General features: G+C 39.7%; 1 protein-coding gene across 2 annotated transcripts in view; it reads right to left on the bottom strand.

Moving 5' to 3' along the window:
* KDM3A (lysine demethylase 3A) overlaps nt 1-21,925 on the bottom strand; it is a 245,220-nt gene that overhangs the window by 6,173 nt on the left and 217,122 nt on the right. For both annotated transcript variants that reach the window (XM_033952017.1, XM_033952026.1), the window contains exon 25: nt 21,712-21,846. In XM_033952017.1, coding sequence (XP_033807908.1) covers nt 21,712-21,846 — 135 coding nt within the window. The remainder of the gene's footprint in view (nt 1-21,711; nt 21,847-21,925) is intronic.

Below are 21,925 nucleotides of genomic sequence, written 5' to 3'. Positions count from 1 at the left end.
GAAGGGGATGGAACAGAGGACTTACCCGAAGCTTGCTTCACTGACGACGCCTTCGAGGAGGAGGGCCGAGGCGAGGCCGAGGCCCCCGAGGACGCCGAGGCCGAGGTCAAGGCCGGGGCCGAAGCCGAGGCCGACGTCGAGGCCTTAGGCGGTGCGTCGACGGCGAACAATTCGGCCATTCTTGCCTTACGGCGACGGAGGGCCCTGTTTTGGAAGGTAGCGCAGCGATCACACGAGTCTGTCGGATGTTCGGGCCCAAGGCAGACGATGCACCACCGGTGAGGGTCAGTGATGGAAAGCAACCTCTCGCACCGGTTGCACTTTTTGAATCCCGTAACAGGACGGGACATCCACGAAGAAAAAGAAGAAGGCCGGGAACGTACCGACGTCCCGCGGCCCAGGATTCCGGGAGCCCCCGGAGTCCGATGAAAAACGAAAGACTTTTTTTTTTTTTTTTTTTGAAGAGAAACGAAAAGAAAGAAACAGCACCGCGAACTAATTCGAAGGAAAACAAACTAAACGCGGCAGCTAGAAGGCAAAAACACTGGAGCTCAGATCCACAGGGCTTTCTTGCTCCGCGGAAAAATTTGAACTGAGGACCACGAGGTGGGATGCGCCCTCTAGTGGGCGAGAAGGCACGCACATGCGTGGTGCAGTGTGCAAACTTGAAACTTCAATCAAGTTTGCTTGAAAAGCTGTCCGCGCCGGGGCTCCGTAGATGACGTCACCCACATGTGAGAATATCATGCCTGCTTGTCCTGGGATAATTATCTGTTTTCTAAAATCTAGATAAGAAGAGGCTTCTAATATAGTATTGGCAAGCCATAAATTCAGATTGGCCGCCTGAAAAGAAAAGGTTCTTCCAAGGAACCTTTTGTAATGACATAATTTTATTGAGGGATATGCAAACAAGTGTATTCTTCGAGAGATCTTGTTACTGTAATTCAGTGTAAAATGAGGTATAAGATAACCCGGTAGCATGTCAATTACTGAACTAACAGACGGAAGGAAGCTTCATCAAAGTACTTCTTAATGGTGAGGAGTTTCCAGAGCACCGAGATACTTTTCTTAAATACTAAATCAGAATGTTTTTCCAATGTGAGATGTTTATCCAAGTCTACAGTAAGATTTAACATACTTGTTGTATAATTTACTAAATGTTTGCCAGTCAATAGCTGTGAAGTTGTTCCAACTCAGATCAGCTCTGGGAACATCAAAATCCTGCAGAATAGGTTAACACCAATGAGGCGTAGCAGGGACAGTTAAAGAAGATCTTAATTTTTGTATTTTAAATTCTTTATTCATTTTTTAATGTTACAACAAGTGTAGCAATTAAACTCATATGAACTTAAAGATACACACTTGATTAACTCTCATATAAGCAGATGTCTAGTCTTCCAGTCCTAGCATAGTAGGAAAAGCCTTTGTCGCTTCAGCCAGTCGCTTCACAAAAGCGTGTACTAAGGCGCATGCGCCTTAGATGGCACACCAAACGGCAGCATGCCATTAGCGTGGGTCCTTTTGAATCCGGCAGTCCACTGATTTTGAATCGCAGGCAGCTGATTAGGCAGTCAGCTGAGTGGGCAGGGAGCCGCACACTCCCAGGTCCAAACTGGAACGAGGCTCTAAACAGAGCTGTTATAGTAAGTAAGCCAGCAATTGATAGAACACACTCCTGCACAATAATAGTGGGGGACAGGCAATACTCTACCCCAAGAATGAAGAGAATGGCTGTACTTTCATTACAAGGTGACTTGCTAGAGTCCAGTGTAAACATTTTAATGTTCCAGGTCTCTCTTGTGCAGGCTTCTAACTCAATCATGACCTACATTAACTGGTAAAGGCACCATTAGCACTCACTGACAACTAATGGGCTTTAATCCATTTTTCTTATTCACCCTCAGTTCAGCAAGGTATGACTCTGGAACCAAGTCAGTGTACATCACTGTTGTACAATAGCAAAGACCTTCTTACTAAAGGGAACACTGCTAGGACAAGGAATTGAACCTGGGCTCCTGTGCAGCAGTATTAAGCACCGGTTCTAGGCCAATCCTGTCAGCCTGCGACACCGTGGAACATAATATTATGCTTACAAGACTGGTAGAAACAAGTTATCTATGGCACAGTACTTACATGGCTCAAATTCAATTTGTCAGGCAGACAACAATCAGTTCTGCTCAACAGCAGCACATCATTAGCTTGAACAATCACAGGGGTCCATACTGTCTCCAATGTTTATGTTTATTAAAACTTGATATACTGCTGAAGTTTGCAACAGTTCTCAGCGGTTTACAAAATAACTAAGTTGCTTACCTGTAACAGGTGTTCTCCGTAGACAGCAGGGGAACGCAGCCACACTTGTTGGTAAAGTCCTCTGACTGAGCCTGTGTGTCGGTGATTTCCCCTAGCTAGTAAGCTTTGAGCTTACTGGGCATTACAGGATACCTTACACCAAGAGCCCTTTCCCTCGTCCTGTCAGTTTTGTCTCTAGCAATAAAACAAGTCGAGATGAGGGGACGGTGAGCGGGCAAGTGTGGTTGCATTCCCCTGCTGTTTACGGAGAACACCTGTTACAAGTAAGCAACTTTGCTTTCTCCAGAGACAAGCAGAAGATATGCAGGCACATTTGTTGGTGAGTCCCAAGAAGGGAAGTGGATATAAATTACAAAACAAATAAGTTACACAAGACTGATTGTCCAAAATGAACATCCTGCGCCAAGCTTTGGTCTAAACAATAGTGCTTTGTAAAAGTATGCATTGAAGACCAGGTTGCTGCTTTGCAGATATCCTGAATAGGGACTATTTCAAGTTGAAGAAGCTATAGGCTCATAGTTCATATGTCCCAATTAAAGAAGGGGGGTTGTATATGAGCTCTTGTGTAACGAAAGTGAATGCAGCATGTAATCCATGATGATATAGTTCTCTTAGTTGCTGGTTGGCTGGATTGGTGAAAATGAAGTCTCCTTGAGGTAAAAAAGGATCTTCTGCAATCTAATGTAATGATTGCGCTCTTCTGCAATCTAATGTATGGAGATGTTATTTTGCTGAAGAGGAGGTGGAAAAAAGACAGCAGAGTGATGGAAATCTGAGACCACCTTAGGAAGAGTTCTTAATTGCATTCTGTTTGGATAATATGTGACTAAAGCTTGAAGCTCACTAACTCTCCTAGCTGACGTGAGCGCTGTAAGAAAAGCTGTTTTCCATGAAAGGCATGTGAGAGAGGCAAATCCCAGCGGCTCAAAAGGGTGCATCATTAGTTGATCCAAGTCTACATTGAGGTCCCAGGATGGAGGAGGGTCTCTCGGTGGAGGTCTAAGATTGGTGAGACCTCTCAAAGTGAGAAATCAGAGGATGCTGTGAAATTTGTTTACCATGCACCTGGGAGTGGTATGCTGAGATTGGTGACAAATGAAATCTTAGAGTTTGTCTTGAGGCCTGATGGTGCTCAACTTAAATGGTGCATTTTGGAACAAATTCCCATGTCTTTTAGTGGTTAAAGAAATGCTTACTTACTACAAAGGGAGAGTTTTTGGATTTTTCACCTCAAGGCATTTTCTCCATTTGGATTGAACGAAAATGTGGATAAGTGTTTTTCTACATAAATACTGTATATTTGATCCATTCGTTTTGGCATGTGGGGCTCTGGTTTAGTTTTTTACACTTATAAATTCCTCCTCATTATTTTTCACTCACTTTTTTCACCTGTGAGTTCTTATGTTACGCTTACGTCGTTACGTTCTTGCGTGCGTTGCTGTGGGCGGGGTTCCTGAGCGTCTTTGAATTCCCCGGATGCCATTGTGTTCTTACACCTCCAGTTCCAGTGTGACTATGCTGCTGCTAGCGGAGCAGGATTGATTTGTTCACTTGCTCCCACTTAATAAGACTGGTTCTTTCGTCTCTCCAGCATTTCCCACTCCTGACAAAGATTTTGAAACAGGGCCTGGTCGAGTGGAGACATAGCGGCGATATGAACCTGAGAGGTTCCAGTTAAGTTGAACTATACCTTGGCTGCTTGTTAATTAACTGTGACTTTTTTCTACACATTGTTTATGATGATTTTTGATTGATTGATTACTTCTTTTGATTTTGGGGGGGGGGGGGGATTCCAAGTAGAGAATGACACGGTGGCGGTTACCCGCAGCTAGCCGTGGGTAACCCGTCAAAACGGGGAATGAAAAATAACAGTCGCTGCGGGGACGGGGACAAGGCCATTCACCGCCCGTGGAGTGGTGAATGGTCTTGTCTCCGCAGTGAGGCATTAAGGATCGCGCGGTCCCCGCAGCCACCGCCCGCCCGTAGCGTTTAGCCAGCTCCCTCCCTCCACCTCACCTTACATTCTGAGTTTGCCGACTTCCTTTTTCCTGAGCCGCACGCGTTCAAAAAGCCGTGCACGCGCAGCTGCGCGAGTCCATCAAGCTTCTCCTCTGATGCAACCGGAAACAGGAAGTTGCAGGAGAGGAGAAGCTTGGACTCGCGCAGCCGCGCGTGAGCGTCTTTTTAAACACGTGCGGCTCAGGGAAAAAGGAAGCTGGCAAACTCAGAATGTAAGGTGAGTTGGAGGGAGGGAGCTGGCTAAACGCTGCGATCGGGTAGGTGGGGGCTGCTAGACTCTGCGATAGCGTTTGTTCCCGGCTCATACTAGGAAGGAGGGAGTGAAAGGAAAAAAAATTATGGGCCAAGGGGATGAAGAGGGAAAGAAAGAAACCCACAGCAGGAAAGAAAGGGGAAGACAGGCAGGTGAGCTAGATGCTGGAAGCAGGGGGGGGGAAGAAAGAAGGAAAGAAGCTAGATGGGATTGAAAAGAAGACACGCTGGTATGGAAGAGGAAGATAGGGGAAATCTGGACAGAGGAAGGTAACAGAAAGAGGGGAAATTATGTTCATGGGGCATAGGGACAGAGACATAAAGGGGACATGCCATGGGGATGGTATATGGACACAGGGGGGGGGGCAATGGCAGATACATAGGAGAGATATTAGAAATGGGGAAAATAGGAACACAGAAGCGAGATGGTTTGTGGGAATGGGACAGGGACAGAGCTTGCAGGCTCCAGCGGCTTCCACAAATTACATTGTAACATGCCACGAAAATAAGAGGGAGGTAGATAGGCCATGCGAGAGGAGCTGAAGGGTGGTAGAAAGGAACAGATGGTAAAGGAGGGAGGAAAGGGTGGTGGTAGAAAGGAACAAAACAGACATTGAAAGAGGGTAGAGAGGAACAGACCCTGAAGGGAAATATGGAAGACAGAGTGGGAAGAAGACAGATGCCAGACTATGGGGGAGCGGAGGGAAGAAGATGGGTGCTAGACCAATTGGGGGAGGGTGAAGGGACGGCACAGTAACAGTAAAATGGAAGACGCAGAGAGAAGACACACAGTGGATGGAAGGAATTGAATGAGAAGATGTAGAAAGCAGAAACCAGACAACAAAGGTAGAAAAAAAATTCTATTTATTTATTTATTTTTTGCTTTAGGATAAAGTAGTATATTAGTCGTGTTGATAAAAATTTATAAACAATAAACAAAGCCCTGCCAGCTGAACATCTTTCTCTAGTTCAGCAGCCAGAACTTTGATTTATAAGAAAGGAATAAGCTAAATATTACAGTTCTAAAGCTTATATGGATGCTGCGGGGACGGTGACAGGGCGGTGAATGGGATGGCAGTGGCAGTGACGGGGCAGTGAAAGGGATGGCGGGGCGGTGAAGGGAATGGCGGCGATGGGGCGGTGCAGAGGATGGTGGGCCGGGGACAGGGCGGTGACGGGGACAGATTTTTTCCCCGTGTCATTCTCTAATTCCAAGTCCTTCATATCCCCTCTTTTCCTTCTCTGAATGCACATCTGCACTTTATATTTATATTAGAAATTTCATTTTAAATAAGGGAATAGATAGATGATGTATGGGGCAGGGTTCATTTAGACCTTCGATTTGGTGCTAGTCACTCATGAACATCTGCCCGGGGCTTTCTTGTGATTCAGAGGGTTGATTAGGCAGTAGTGAAATCCCTTCATTTATTTATATATTTACTTAACTGTATACCTCAAATTCTGTTAAATCTAAATTGCAGGGGTCATTTTTGTTGGAAATTTATAGGAGGTTTACCAATTTTTTAGTCTAGCAATTTATATATAGCCATATTTGAAAACAATTTTTTGACAGAACATCCCTTCAAAGAGTACATTTATCTTTACAAAATGTAACAAAGATGACATCTTTCTTCTTTGAAGATGCAGTCCTGATCCCCTACAGCTGTTCTATTCTTGGCTTGACACAAGAGAAAATTTGAACTTTAAGATGCGATTTCATACTCATAAGATCAATTTCTTGGACATCCTCATTAGAAAAGCCTACCACTAGATCAATTTACAAGGGGGTGCTGAAAAATTTTCAGTCCAACCAAGAAGGGAATGATGTGAAGCCATGAAACTTACAAGTTATTCCACATGAAGGTGGCTTTCTCCGAGATCCTCTCGGTACCAAGAGTGGATGGAAAGAGACAAGGGGAATTGCAAGCGATCATTGCCTGGATGAGACGATGGTGCGAAGAGGAAGGCTTTGACTTCGTGTGCAACTGGACGGCGTTCTAGGGAAAAAGCAAGAACTACAGAAAGGATGGACTACACCTCAACAAGGAAGGAGCAAGAGTATTGGCAGGCAACATGAAGAGGGCCACTGAGAAAGCTTTAAATTAAAGGACAGGGGAAAGCCGACAGTCGACCGACAGTCGACCACCAGTCGATGGCTCGGAAGACAGGATACCCCGAAGAAGGAACTACGGACAACTACTCAGACACGGGAGGGGACGACCACAAAGCAAATAAGGGAGACAACGCAGGAGCAGAAAAGGATACCGTGAAAGAAACAGTAGAGACTGCTAAGCTTAGAAAGTCCAAGAAGGTAACACAAAGGGAACTCAAATGTATGTATACGAATGCTAGAAGTCTGAGAAACAAAATGGGAGAATTAGAGACAATAGCAAGACACGATGAACTGGAAATCATTAGCATAACAGAAACATGGTGGAATGATGAAAACAAATGGGACACAGTACTACAGGGATACAAACTATACAGAAGAGATAGAGTAGGGCAGAAAGGTGGAGGTATTGCCCTATATGTTCAGGATGGAGTAGAAACTGTTAGAGAGGCTACGACGGAAAGGACAGAGAACTGGTGTCCCTCTGGATCAAGACTCCTAGACATAATGGTGCAGACACAAAAATTGGCATTTACTATCGACCCCCAGGACAGACGGAGGAGACAGACTCAGAAATGATAGAGGAAATTAAACAAGAATGTAAGACAGGTAATGTAATAATCATGGGAGACTTCAATTTCCCGGGGATAGACTGGATCCTGGAACCTCGAACTGTGGCAAAGAGGCCAAGTTCCTGGAAGTGCTAGGGGACTGCTTCCTGGAACAAATGGTGGGAAAGCCGACGAGAGGAAATGTCACCTTGGACTTGGTCCTAAATGGCATTACGGGACCGACAAAAGAAGTAGAAGTCATGGTCCCGCTGGGGACGAGCGATCACAACATGATCAACTTTAAACTTTACATCAGGAAAGGGAAACGTACCAAAACCTTAATCATGACTTTAAACTTTAAAAATGGAAGATACGATAGCATGAGAGCCATAGTGATACAACGGCTCAAGAAAAAGATGGACAAAGTTAAAACGGTAGATCAGGCATGGTCCCTACTGAAAAATACTATCACGGAAGCACAAAATCTCTACATTCCGTGGATTTCCAAAGAAAGGAAAACTAAAGGCACAAGGGAACCAGCATGGCTTACTAGAGAGGTGAAGAAAGCCATAAAAGAAAAGAAGGACTCCTTTAAAAAATGGAAATGCATAAAAACAACCGAAGCTTGGAACAAACACAAAGATGATCCGAAGAAATGTCACAAGGCGTTGAGGGATGCCAAAAAGGACTACGAGGAGAAAATAGCGTAAGAGGCCAAAAATTTCAAGTCCTTCTTTAGATACGTAAAAGAAAAAAACCTGCAAAAGAGGCGGTGGGACCGCTGGATGACCAGGGAAGAAAAGGGTACATCAAGGAAGACAAACAAATTGCAGACAGACTAAATTTCTTCTTTGCGTCTGTCTTTACGAAGGAGGACACCACCAACAATACCAGAAGCAGTGAAAGTGTTCAAAGGAGTAATAGAGGACAGCCTCACCACAGTAGAAGTGGATTTAGACCAGATATACTACCAGATCGACAATCTTAAAAGTGACAAATCCTCTGGAGAGGGTGCAGAGACGAGCAATGAAGCTAATAAAAGGTATGGTGAACTTGGAGTACGAGGAATGACGAGACTGGGATTGTTCTCCCTTGAGAAAAGGAGACTGCAAGGGGATATGATCGAGACTTTCAAAATACTGAAAGGAATCGACAAAATAGAGCAGGAAAAAAAATTATTTACAATGTCCAATGTGACCCGGACAAGAAGACATGGACTGAAGCTAAGGGGGGACAAGTCCAGGACAAATGTCAGGAAGTTCTGCTTTATGCAACGAGTAGTGGAATGCTCTCCCAGAGGAGGTTATTGCGCAATCCACCGTTCTAGGATTTAAAAGCAAACTAGTTATTTATACAAATTTGGGATTCATATTTGCAAGATTTGCATCCTAAGGGTCGTAATGCAATTTTAAGTTAGATCTCTTAATTAGGCTTTTTATTAAGTTAAATGAAGAGAGTAACATTGGGTAGAGAGTACTATTGGATGTGAAGGGGTGTGTGTGGAGAGAGATGGTTAAGGTTCAAATTCATATAGATAAGTGGGGGTTTAATGAAATTGGAATTTTTAAAAAAAAATTTATTATGTATTTTAATAATTGATGCATTATTGATGCCTTTTGATGCTGTATTTATTTGCAAGTTTTGTACCCTAAGGGCTGTAATGAGATTTTAACTTACACGAGTCACGAGCGGTGTGCCGCAGGGATCGGTGCTGGGGCCGTTACTCTTCAACATATTTATCAATGACCTGGAAAAGGAGGCAAAGTGCGAGGTTATAAAATTTGCAGACGATACCAAACTGTGCGGCAGAGTTAGCTCCAGGGAGGAGTGTGAGGACCTGCAAAGGGACCTAGACAAGCTGGAAGACTGGGCGAACAAATGGCAAATGCGCTTTAACGTGGAAAAATGCAAGGTCATGCATATAGGGAAAAAAAACCCGTTGTTCAACTACAAATTGGGGGGGGCATTGTTGGGAGAAAGCAGTCTTGAGAGAGACTTGGGAGTGCTGGTGGATGCATCACTGAAGCCATCTGCACAGTGCGCAGCGGCCTCAAAAAAAGCAAACAGGATGCTGGGCATCATGAAAAGGGGCATAACAACCAGGACGAGGGAAGTCATCTTGCCACTGTATCGAGCGATGGTGCGTCCGCATCTGGAATATTGCGTTCAATATTGGTCGCCGTACCTCAAGAAGGACATGGCGGTACTCGAGAGAGTCCAAAGGAGAGCAACGAAACTGGTAAGAGGGCTGGAACACTGCCCATATGCCGAGAGGTTGGATAGGCTGGGGCTCTTCTCTCTGGAAAAAAGGAGGCTCAGGGGTGATATGATAGAGACCTTCAAGATCATGAGGGGCATAGAGAGGGTGGATAGGGACAGATTCTTCAGGCTGAAGGGGACAACAGGTACGAGGGGGCATTCGGAGAAACTGAAGGGAGATAGGTTCAAAACGAATGCAAGGAAGTTTTTTTTCACCCAAAGGGTCGTGGACACTTGGAATGCGCTACCGGAGGACGTGATTGGGCAGAGTACGATACAAGGATTCAAACAGAGACTGGACGGATTCCTGAGGGATAAAGGGATCGTGGGATACTGAGAAAGCTAACCAGAAAATAAGTATAGAAACCCGACCAGGTCGTGCATGTGCAAGACCGGAGGGCTAGGACTTTGATGGGAAGATAGGACTCAATAGGAAACCAAGGTGGCATGGGGGCCCCTTCTGGTGATTTGGACAGGTCGTGACCTGTTTGGGCCGCCGCGGGAGCGGACTGCTGGGCAGGATGGACCTATGGTCTGACCCGGCGGAGGCACTGCTTATGTTCTTATGTTCTTAACTTAGATTTCTTTATTTATGAGAATATCATTGGGTAGAGAGTACTATTGGGTGGGAAGGAGTGGGTATAGAGAGGGAAGGTAAAGGTTCAAACTCATATAGACAAGTGGGGTTTATTGATATTGGAATTTGTCTTTTATTATGTTTACTAGTCTTATAGCCCGTTACATTAACGGGTGCTAGAATATATGTGTGTGTGTGTGTCTGTCTTTATTTATTTTTCTCTCTCCTTAGTCGCTTTCTGTGTTTTTTTTTTGGGGGGGAGGTTTCCTTGGCTGTCCACAACCACCCCTTGCCTGCTCCCCATCCATTATCCCTTCCTTTTACCTCCCCTGTGTCCTCCACCACTCCATCACTGCTCACCTTATCCAGCAGCAGCCCCTTTGTTTTACATCCCCCCTGTCCATCATCACCTTACATTAACGGGTGCTAGAATAGATTAGTCTTATCCAGTATGGCTATTCTTCTTATGTCTTACCCCCTCTATTCAGGCTCCCATTTCCCCTTTTACCCTCCCTATTTCCACCTTTTTTCACCAACTTAAAAATCTGTCCCCTTTCTCTGTCCTTCACCTCCATAGAACTCCCTCTTCATTCCCCCTTCACTTATTCTTCCAGCTCCTGTCTTCAGCCCCTTTCTCTCACATGCCCCCTTTTGTAGCCCCCCTTCTCCCATCTCATCCTTTTTTCATCCCCAGCTCCCTTCTCTCACATATTCCTTTATAGCCCCCAAACCCAACCCCCTTCTCATACCTACTCTTCCAGCCCTCAGTTCTCCTCGAACGGTTGGGAGTGATCTAATGTGTGCAAGCGGCTGTAACACCGGCTTCTCCACCCGGACCCTGAGCACGCGCCGCGCTCCGCCCCTTAGCTACCCGGAAGTACCGGGCTTCACTCGCCTGCTCCCAGTGGGCCAAGAGAGAGGGGGGAGTGGCTGCCGTGGTGATCTGGCCGACTCCCTGGTGACAGGAGCCGCGGCGGCACCTTTAAAGTGAAAAAATAACTGTGGCAAGGGAGCCGGCCAACTGGCAGTTCAAGTTGGAGCTTTGGTCTGGCCTGCTCCCTGCCCGCCTTGCCATATTGTATTTTTTTATTTGAAAGACGCGGCGGTGGCTCCTCTCATGATCCCCACCTACGTCGGAAGTCTGACCCAGGCGGGGATCGTGAGATGAGCCACCGCCGCTTCTTTCAACTAAAAAATACAATACGGCAGGGAGCAGGCCAGACCAAAGCTCCAACTTGAACTGCCAGTTGGTCGGCTCCCTTGCCACAGTTATTTTTTCACTTTAAAGGTGCCGCCGCGGCTCCTGTCACCAGGGAGTCGGCCAGATCACCACGGCAGCCACTCCCCCCTCTCTCTTGGCCCACTGGGAGCAGGCGAGTTCAGCCGAGTAGAGGAAGCATTGATTGAGTTTTTCCCTATGTGGAGAAACCGCCGTGACAGGAGAGCAGGGAGTGAGTTTTTCCTATGCGGTTGTTTGGGGGGGGGGGGGGGGTTGTGAACAGGAAGTCGAGCAGAGGCGGGAGTGAGCTGTTCAGCTTCCCCTATCTGGGCAAACCGCTCTGGCGAAAATGGAGTGAAGTGCCGCGCGGGGCATGCTGCAGTCTTGGCGGCCACGGACATACGGATTACGGAAGCACGCTGATAAGACTGCGCATGCGCCGCCTACGGTTTTATTATATAGATTAATAATTGATGCATATTGATGTTTTTTTTATGCTGTATTATTGTATTTGATGATAATTGTATCAATAAAAACTATTTGAATCTAAAAGCAAACTAGATGCACATCTCCTTACGAGAGGCAAAGAGGGATATGGGTGACTAAAATTACGCCAGGTGTACACCTGGCTGGGCCTCCGTGTGTGCGGATCGCCGGACTTGATGGACCGAAGGTCTGATCCGGATATGGCAGTTCTTATGTTCGTATTCACCCAACACACTTGGCATATCATGTCTGAAGTTTCTGCAATCCTTCCAAAAAATACTGCTCTGCTGCTGCAATCACCTCCAAATCACTTGAAAACTGTCACCTTTTCAAACTCTTTTTAAGGTTTGGAAACAGAAAACAGTAAGATGGAGCAAGATCTGGTGAGTAGGGTGGATGGTCTATGCACTGAAACCAACTGCGTTAAAACACCCATAGTTTTGCCAGTCTTATGTGCAGGTAATCCATCTTGCAAAAACAGAACTTCTTTCCGCAGCCTCCCTCTCCTTTTTTCTTTCAATACCTCCTTTAAATCGGCAAATCAAGTTATTACAGTAGTATTCTGTATGAACTATTTGGCCCCTTGGAAGATAGTCCATCATTACAACATCTTCTTGATCCCAATACACTGTGGCTATGATCTTTCCTGCTGACATCTGGGTCTTGAATTTCCTTGGCCTTGGAGAACCTAAGTGCCATCAATGCATAGACTGTTTTGCCTCAGGATCATAGGATCAGGATCATCACCAGTAACTAAGTATTCCAAAAAGCTGGCACCAGCTCACTAAAAATGCTGCAAAATAAACTTGGAAGTGTCCACTTGATGTTGTTTCTCATCAGCTTTCAAACATTTTGGTGCCCAATTGGCTTTCATCTTCAGCATACCCAACTGCTTGTGGATCATACACCAAACACATTCCATGAATATCTGTATTGTTTTAGCAGATATTTACTGATTTTCCAAAATCTGGTCATGGATGTAGTCAAGAATTTCAGGAGTTGACACTGTGAGGCTTTCCAGATCTTGTAGCATCTTCAATCTTGAAACCTCCACGCTGAAAGTTTGCACACCACTTCTTAACAGTAGAGTATGATAGGCATTTGTCACTCAATGTTTGTATTATACATTCATGGATTTCCTTTGAAGTTTTCTTCTGCAGGACTAGAAACTTCATGATGGCTCAGAGTTCCACACTTGAAAATTTAACACTTTTCATTGACGTGGTTCAATCAATGATCTGAAACAATGTTCAAACATAACATTACAATTCTGCCAATTGGCACTTTGCAAAATAAAATAACACTCTTTTCAGCTATAATGGCAAAATAATGCTCAGAATTTAAGAGGTTGGTTAGACTGATAACTTTTCAGCACTCCCTAACATTGCTGTTTATAAGAAACCCACTTACAGAAACACATCTCCATTACACCAGCTTTCATTATAAGAATCTTAAGAAAAATCTTCCATGAGGGGCGTGGCTTAGCGCGAGCACGGATGGAGGTGTGATCCTGAAGCTCCTCACCAACCAGGCAATGAAATAAAGAAAAAATCATTTTCCTTCAAACAATTTTATAAAAAATATATAAATGGAAAGCTGAATAAAAGCTACAAAACAAAATCCTAAATTGCGATATTTGAAGAAGGATATGTGCAGACAGGAGACGGAAAAGCGGAGTGCTGTTTGAGCTGACGGTTAAAAAAAAAAAAAAAAAATTGAATACAGCGCTGAGGTATATATTCATATATATTCATATTCTGACCAAATATAAAATTTGATAGAAATCGGGAAAGCAGTCTGTATCTACGGAGGTTTTAGAGTAGCTTGAAAGCAGAGAGAAACTGAGAGACGAACGTGAACTGAAATTGAAAAAAAAGCTGACAGGAGTTGGTAAGCAGAGAGCGTTCACTGTCGGCGATTTCAAAAGACTATAAGATATATGTTTGAATGAGAAGATGTAAAGAATGGATATGTTTCTGACAAAATATAATTAAAGTAAAAAAGCTGAATTGATATATTTGAAACGTGATTTGTGCTGATTAGAATTGGGAAGGCATATAACCGTTTGTGCTGGCGGTTTACTGATGTTTGAATGCTGAAACCGCGAGATAGATGTGATTGAACAGTTTGGCAAAATAGAAAAAAAGAGGAGAAAAGTATTTACTCTGAACAAATATTTACTGAAACAAAAAAAAAGAGGAAGCTGTGAAAAGTCAAGAAAGCTGAGAACTGTCTGTATTTCAACTAATTCGGGAGACTTTGGAACAGTACTGATGCTGATGGATGTGAAAGATCAGAAAATCAGATAGTGATCCGTTCAAAAAATAGCCAAAAAAAATATATAACCTGAATTGTGGCAATTGAAGTGAGATAGGTGCAGACAAGAAACGGGAAGAAAACCATTTGTGATTTTGACGGTTTCATTGAACTTGAGTGCAGTATTGAAACCGCGAAATATAAGTGAAAGATCAGATTGATTGGAAAAATTGTGAAAAGGAATTGGTGTTCTGACCAGCTATATTGAAAAAAAAAAAGAGATTATTCTTTGATAAAAAAGGGGACTTGCATTTTTTCACAGAAATTGGGTGCTGAAGCACTGAAGACAAATAAACACTGAACATCACTTTCCTCTGACAAAGCTGCGATTGGGCTTGTGAGAGAGGAGACAGAGAAAAGGTTCAACTGAATTTTAAAAAAAAAAAAAAAAACTGAAACAGCAAGACACTGAAGAATTTGAGAGACGCTGAGAAAAAAAAAAAGAAGAAAATTGCCTAAAGTTGGTCAAAATAGGAAAAATACTCTAAAAAAAAAAAAAAAATTACTCTCCTTAATCAGAGCTGCGATTGGGCTTGTAAGAGGAGGGGAAAAAAAATAAAAAAGAGTTCCCCTAAGAGATTAAAAACATAAGAATACCAAATATAAAAGATTTAAATACAAGAAACAATAATAACCAAGAAAAAGAGAACAATAACATGGCAAGTACAAGACAAAACAAAAATGAGGCTGGTACATCTGCAAAAAGACAGAAACAAGATCAAATAACACCTAGCAAGATACCACTTCCTATTGATGAACCAGACATATTAAGCAAAACTGAAGTCATGGAAGAATTAAAACAAATCAAACAAATGCTTAAAGAAACTATAAATAATATGTCTGAAATGAAAGAAGAAATTTTAAATATACATAGACAAATGGAAGTCAATAATAAAAAAACAGCTGAATTAGAATCAAAAATGGAAGCAATAGAATGCGAATCAAAAAGATGTAAAAACGACAGCCTGGAATTAAATAAATTAAAAGATCAACTGGAGGATTACGAGAATAGAGGAAGAAGAAAGAACATCAAACTATTTGGAATTCAAGAAAACTTAGAGGGAAAAAATACCATCCTTTTCCTTGAAAATTTAATTCCAAAAATTCTACAATTAGACTTGAAACAACCAATTGAAATTGAAAGGGCGCACAGAATTCCAACTAAAAATTTAGAAAATAAAAACAGACCAAGACCAATCATTTTCAAAATGTTGAGATACCAACAAGCACTAGAGATACTAAATGCTGCAAAAAAAGATAAAAACTTGAATTATAAAGGATCAAGATTATGGTTTCTACCAGACTTCGCCAAAAACACAGCAAGTAAAAGGAAAAAACTACTAGATATGAGACCTCTACTTAAAGAAAAAGGATTTAAATATGGTCTATACTACCCTGCGAAAATGAGAGTGTCATCCGGAGACAAATCCTTATACTTTGAGGATCCCGAAAAACTAAAAGAATTTCTCTCTAAACCAGAACCTATGATATATTAAAAAAATATATTAAGATGGTTCTGAAAACTCTATGAAAAATTAGAAAATATATCACATCGAAATATTTGAAGAAATGGAGGAAAACAATACAAAGAAAAGACAATAACAATTAAATGAAAGAAAGAACAGAATATAAGAAAATTATTAAATAATACACTGCATATATGTTTAAAATAATTATATGTTGAAATCGTAATACTAAGGAAATACAAATTAACATATTATTAAATGGAAAATGATACATTAATAAAATGTTATGAAAAATGATTAAATAAATATAAAAGATCAATATAGATAGATAGAAGGGAAACTTGTTTAAAAAATTGAATATTGATTGCCTGGAATGGGGAGAATGTTGGGATTACAATTCCAATGTGTATCCTTAAGCAGCCAATGTATTGGGTGGGAAAGGGAGGGATAAGAAAAATATTTATTAGAATAATTAAGGGAGATACATTAGGGTTAAATATGTGTGTCATGAAGAAAATTTTTTGGTTATTAAATATGAAAGAGGAGAGGAAGAATAAGATAATGAAAAGTATAAAAATATATAATGTCTTTTAAAATATATTCTATCAATGTCAATGGCCTGAATCACGTAATTAAAAGGAAAAAAAATATTAACATTTTTAAAAAAACAAAATGCAGATATTTATTGTCTGCAAGAGACCCATCTCAATATGAAGGAATCACAGAAATTATCAGGTGGATGGATAAAAGAATGTTTTTTTGCTCCAGCAGTGGGTAAAAAAGCAGGGGTTGCAATCCTTATAAATAAAAAATGTATGGCCAATATAAAAGTAAAAAATTCAGATCCACATGGAAGATGGATACACATTGATATAGGTATGGGAAATGATACCCTGACGTTATTTAATATATATGCCCCTAATTCGAATCAATCAGAATTTTTCAAAAAACTACAAAATATGTTATTACCACTGGCTGCCTCTAATTTAGTGGTGGCTGGAGACTTTAATGCTGTAATGGATCCATTATTGGATAAAAAACCAGGTAAAAATATTAAATCTTTAGGTCTAGATAATTTAGTTCGATCATGTGATTTGAAAGATATATGGCGTATTCTTCATTTTAATGATCAGGAGTATTCATTTTGTTCACAGGTTCATAAATCATTTTCAAGAATAGATTATATTTTTGTTTCAACAAATAAAGTGCAACAAGTGATTAAAGCCTCCATTGATCCTATTATCATTTCGGATCATGCGGGAATATGGATAGAATTACAATTAGATCAATTAGAAAATAATAGACCTCTTTGGAGATTTGATAATGCATTGCTTGTGGATGACAAATTTTTGGAAAATTTTAAAACACAAATTAATGAATTTTTTCAAATAAATTTAGTGGAAGATACATCTATAGAGAATGTATGGGATGCATTTAAAGCAACTATGAGGGGTAATATCATATCATATTCAGCTTTTATTAGGAAACAAATTAAAAAAACAATATATAGAATTAGAAAAAGAAATAAAAATATTAGAAGCTAAATTGATAAGTAAATGGGAATATGAAGTTTTGCAATCTCTTTTGAAAGTAAAAGGTAAATATAATGAATTAACTTCAAAAATGATAAGAAAAGATTTGTTTTCCAAACAAACGGTGTATTATGGAAATTCTAATAAAGCAGGAAAATTATTAGCAAATTATCTTAAGGCAAAAAAAAGGAGAATTAATATTAATGGAATAAAAGATGATAATGGTATAATAACAAATCAAACAAATATAATATTAAAACAATTTTTAAATTTTTATAAGGATCTATATTCTTCCGAACCTTACTTGGAGAAACAAAAAGATGGAAAAAAATTTTTAGATTTAATAAATGGACCTAAGATTCCTGATCATATAAAACGAAGTTTAGAAGAACCTATATCATTAAAAGAATTAGAGACAGCATTGAGATCTCTTAGAGTTGGATCCGCTCCAGGTGGTGATGGTTACACAGTAGAATTTTATAAAACATTTCAAAATATCCTCTCCCCACATTTATTAAAATTATATCAGACACAACTTATAAAAGGTAATATAAAAGGTACTATGGCTGAATCAATAATAATTGTTTTGCCTAAGCCAAATAAAGATCCTACTTTGGTTTCGAACTACAGGCCTATATCTTTGATAAACGTTGATAATAAACTTTTGGCGAAAATTTTGGCTTTGAGATTAGCCAAAGCTCTCCCACATATTATAGATATGCATCAAACGGGTTTCGTTGCTAAAAGACATTCCTCCAATAACTCTAGACTATTATTTCACATGCTAAACTTATCAAAAAAAATTGATGAACCGGCATTTACAGTTTCACTAGATGCTGAGAAAGCATTTGATAGGGTAGAATGGAATTTTATGTATCAGGCTTTAGAATGGTTTGGAATAGGTTCTGGATTTATACAAATGGTAAAAACATTGTATAGCTTCCCGATTGCAAGATTAAATATTAATAATAAGATATCTGATGGTTTTCAATTGCAGAGGGGAGTTAGACAGGGTTGTCCTTTGTCTCCTTTGTTATTTGATGTTGTATTAGAACCCTTATTGTTAGCAATACAGCAAACGAGGGAGATACAAGGAATTCCATATTCAGATATGGAATATAAAATTTCGGCTTATGCTGATGATATTTTGCTTTATTTGAGAAATCCAGAGTCTACCTTATCTTCTTTATTGGAATTAATTGATAAGTTTGGCAAATTTTCAGGTTATAAAATTAATTGGAATAAATCTGAAATTATACCCTTGAATGTTTACTGTGTAAAAGGATTATTTGATACTTTTCCATTCATATGGAAAGAAGAAGGATTTAAATATCTAGGCATTCAAGTTAAAAAAACAATTGAAGATACTGTAAAAGAAAATGAAAAATATGTATTAAAAAAAGTAACGGAGTTATGTGAACAATGGAACCCATTGCACATATCTTGGTGGGGCAGAGTTCAAACTATTAAAATGATGATGTTGCCTGTGGTTTGCTACCAAATGAGTATGATACCTATTTATTTTCAGGGGTCCTTTTATAAGAAGCTTAATAGAATTTTAACAAAATTTCTTTGGCTTGGTAAAACACCAAGAATAGCTTTAGTAACCTTACAAAAATCAATTAAGGAGGGAGGGGTAAATTTTCCAAATTTCTATAGGTACCATCAAGCCTATATTCTACGTCAGGGTATGTATTGGATCCTCCCAGAACTTATAGATAATGCACCAGATTGGTTATATTTGGAATGGCGCCTTATGTTTCCCCTAAATTTAGTTCATTTACCAAGTATTAATATACCTAAAAGATACAGAGAAAATAACATAATAATGGATACTTGGAAAACATTGAGATTTATTGATAAATTAACACCCATCCCAATATATAAATCAACTAATCAATCCATATGGATAAACTCCAAGATCAAAATTGGCGGAGCTCAAATCCTTTGGAAGAACTGGATTATTGCAGGAATTAGATCTCTAGATGATATTATTTCAGAAGGTAAACTGCTGGATTTTTCACAATTGCAACATAGATTTGGTCTTAATAAAACACAAAGTTTTAAATGGTTGCAATTGAGGCAGGCCATTCAGGTTGGGTTCCCTGAATGGAAATCATTAAACAATCAATATAGTTTAAAGTTCTTATGCTTTAAAGCAGACTTCCTAGGACATCAAGCCGCATTGTGGTATAAATTAATATCTGAATATTTGAATAAAAAACCAAAAAATGGTCTAAGAGACATTTGGAGCATTGAGATTGGACATCAAATTAATGCATCTCAATGGCCACTAATTTGGTCTTGGAGAATGGGATGTACAGTGTCAGCATCTATGAGACAAACATGGTTCTTTTTATTACATAGAGCTTTTTGGACCCCTACTCGTTTACAAAAACTAGATAGTTCTAAGTCTAATAGATGTTGGCACTGTAATCTAGAACCAGGGACATTAGATCATTTATTATATTACTGTCCTTATATTAAAATATTTTGGAATTCAATTTGGCCACAAATTAATAAATTAATGGAAAATCATATTGCAATATCATATGATACAATTTTATTTGGAACAATGATGAGAAAAAAAAGTCAAATTTCACCAGAAAACAATAAACTTTTATTAATTATGACAGGGGTTGCCATTCAACATATAACTAACAATTGGAAAAATTACAACAACCTAAACTACACATTTTGGTGGAATACAATATGCCATGTTTTTAAAATGGAAAGAACAATATCAATACAAAAGGGGACATATGATAAATTTATAAAAATATGGGGGCCATTGACAAAATACTGTAATGATTAAATAATAGAATACTTTTTCTTCCTTTCTTCTTTTAGAGATTTTCTTATGACACACATATAGGGGGGGTAAGGAAAACAATTTATATATAGTATATTATAATATATTATACAAAATGTAACAAATGATTAAGGGATAATAGAAGGGTGGGGGGAGGGAAAATGAATAAAATTTATCCAAAATATATTGTATTAGATATAAATATGTTTATTGAACAATTGTATTCCAATATGTTATATACTTTTATAAAATTTGAAAATATTATATTAAAATGGTGAAGGGGTGGGGGGAGGGTGAAGGGGAAAATCAAATTCAGACATACATTGTGTTAGATATAAAAGTGATACCATGCATGTATCAAATGTATTTTATTATTGTTTACACTTTTTGTGAAATTTGAAAATAAAAATATAATGAAAAAAAAAAAAAAAAAAAATGGAAAGAGCAATTGCGATACAGAAAAGAAATTATGATAATTTTATGAAAATCTGGGGGCCATTAGTAAGATATTGTAATGAATAAACATCATTTTCCATTTGTTTGATACATGTTTACATTCGGGGGGAGGGATGAGTTTGGGGAGAAATATTTTTAACTAATTAATATGATTTGAGTTTAAGTTGAATATATTTCTTGAAAGTAATTGTGGGTGGGTGGGCGGGAAGGGTTATAATTTTTATGTCAATGTGATTATATGAATAGAATTTCAAGTGTTATCTGATTTTATTTGTTATTTTATAATATTGAGCACTTGTTGTCAGATTTAAAATGAATAAAGAATTTAAAAAAAAAAAAAAAAAGAAAAATCTTCCATAATGTCAATTTCTGAGATTGTGAAGACTTTGTTCTATCACAATGATTTTGAAAATCAATTCTTAGTTATGTCACAGAGGTTTAAGAAGAGGTTACCCTTGAGATATACTGAGGGACTTAGTAAAGTGAGATTATATGGAGATTCTTTGCTTTCTAGAAAGAGAAACTCCAGATATTGTTTGCACCCTAAAATATTTGCACATGGCAAGTACTATACAAAAAAAATAATCCATTACAGTATAGTTTGCTACTGAAAGACACCTGAAAGGGACCTAAGAGGACATCGGGAGCTTGCTTAGGACTTGAGTAGGGAAGCAGCTCAGCTGCTGCGTCTTTCCAAGGCTCGGCTCACACGTGGGGAGGGAGGGAGCAGACCAAGAGGAGGAAGCAAGAGGTTCCAAGTTGCTCTTCTTTTGAGGAAACTGCCAGCCCAGGAGAGAAATGAACAGTAAGGGGATGAGGTGGCAGGTTCGGGGAGGATGGCAGCAGATAAAAGCGAGACTCCTGCAAGGAGTCTTGTCCTGTCTTAAGCAGATGCATGCTCACATGCTGCAACTCCAACTCCCCCTCTCTAAAGCTGCGGCTAAGTGTCTGTGAAGTAGCAGCTGATTTCAACTGGAGATCAGAACAGCAACTTACCAAAAAGATATTCCAACTGTTCTGGCATAGTTGGGACTGCTATAGAGAGAAAGAGAGACTCTGGAGCTGGCTAACAGTGAATGGAAAGGTAGGAGAGAGGGAAATACTGGGGGGGGGGAAGGGAAGGAGAATACTGGACTGGGGGGGAAGAGAACAAAGACCTGCATTTAAATTTTTCATGCACATTAAACATTTAAAATGTCTACTGTATTAACGCATTAAATGTGCAGCCCTAGTACATGTACAAAATAGGAAGCATAATTCCACAACTTACAGGCTTATCTACTGTTTATTCAGTTGGTAAAATGATACCTAGATATTTATTATTGCTAGATTGTTTAAATTACCTGAAGTTTATCCTCATGATTTGTATGTGTATGTGAAAGGTATCGGAATTCCTGAGTAAGCCAGAAACAGTGTCTGACATGCTCTGGAGACACAAAATCTTCAGCCACTTTAATACAGCTGTATAAATTATGAACCTAAGGAAGATAAATGTGTATTAATATATTTGGACTGTAATACAGTAGCAGTGCTAATAAATTACCACAAAAACTTCAT

Source organism: Geotrypetes seraphini, chromosome 1 (assembly GCF_902459505.1).
Source record: "Geotrypetes seraphini chromosome 1, aGeoSer1.1, whole genome shotgun sequence".
Classification (NCBI taxonomy): Eukaryota; Metazoa; Chordata; class Amphibia; order Gymnophiona; family Dermophiidae; genus Geotrypetes; species Geotrypetes seraphini.
This window is presented reverse-complemented; position numbering and strand designations above follow the sequence as displayed.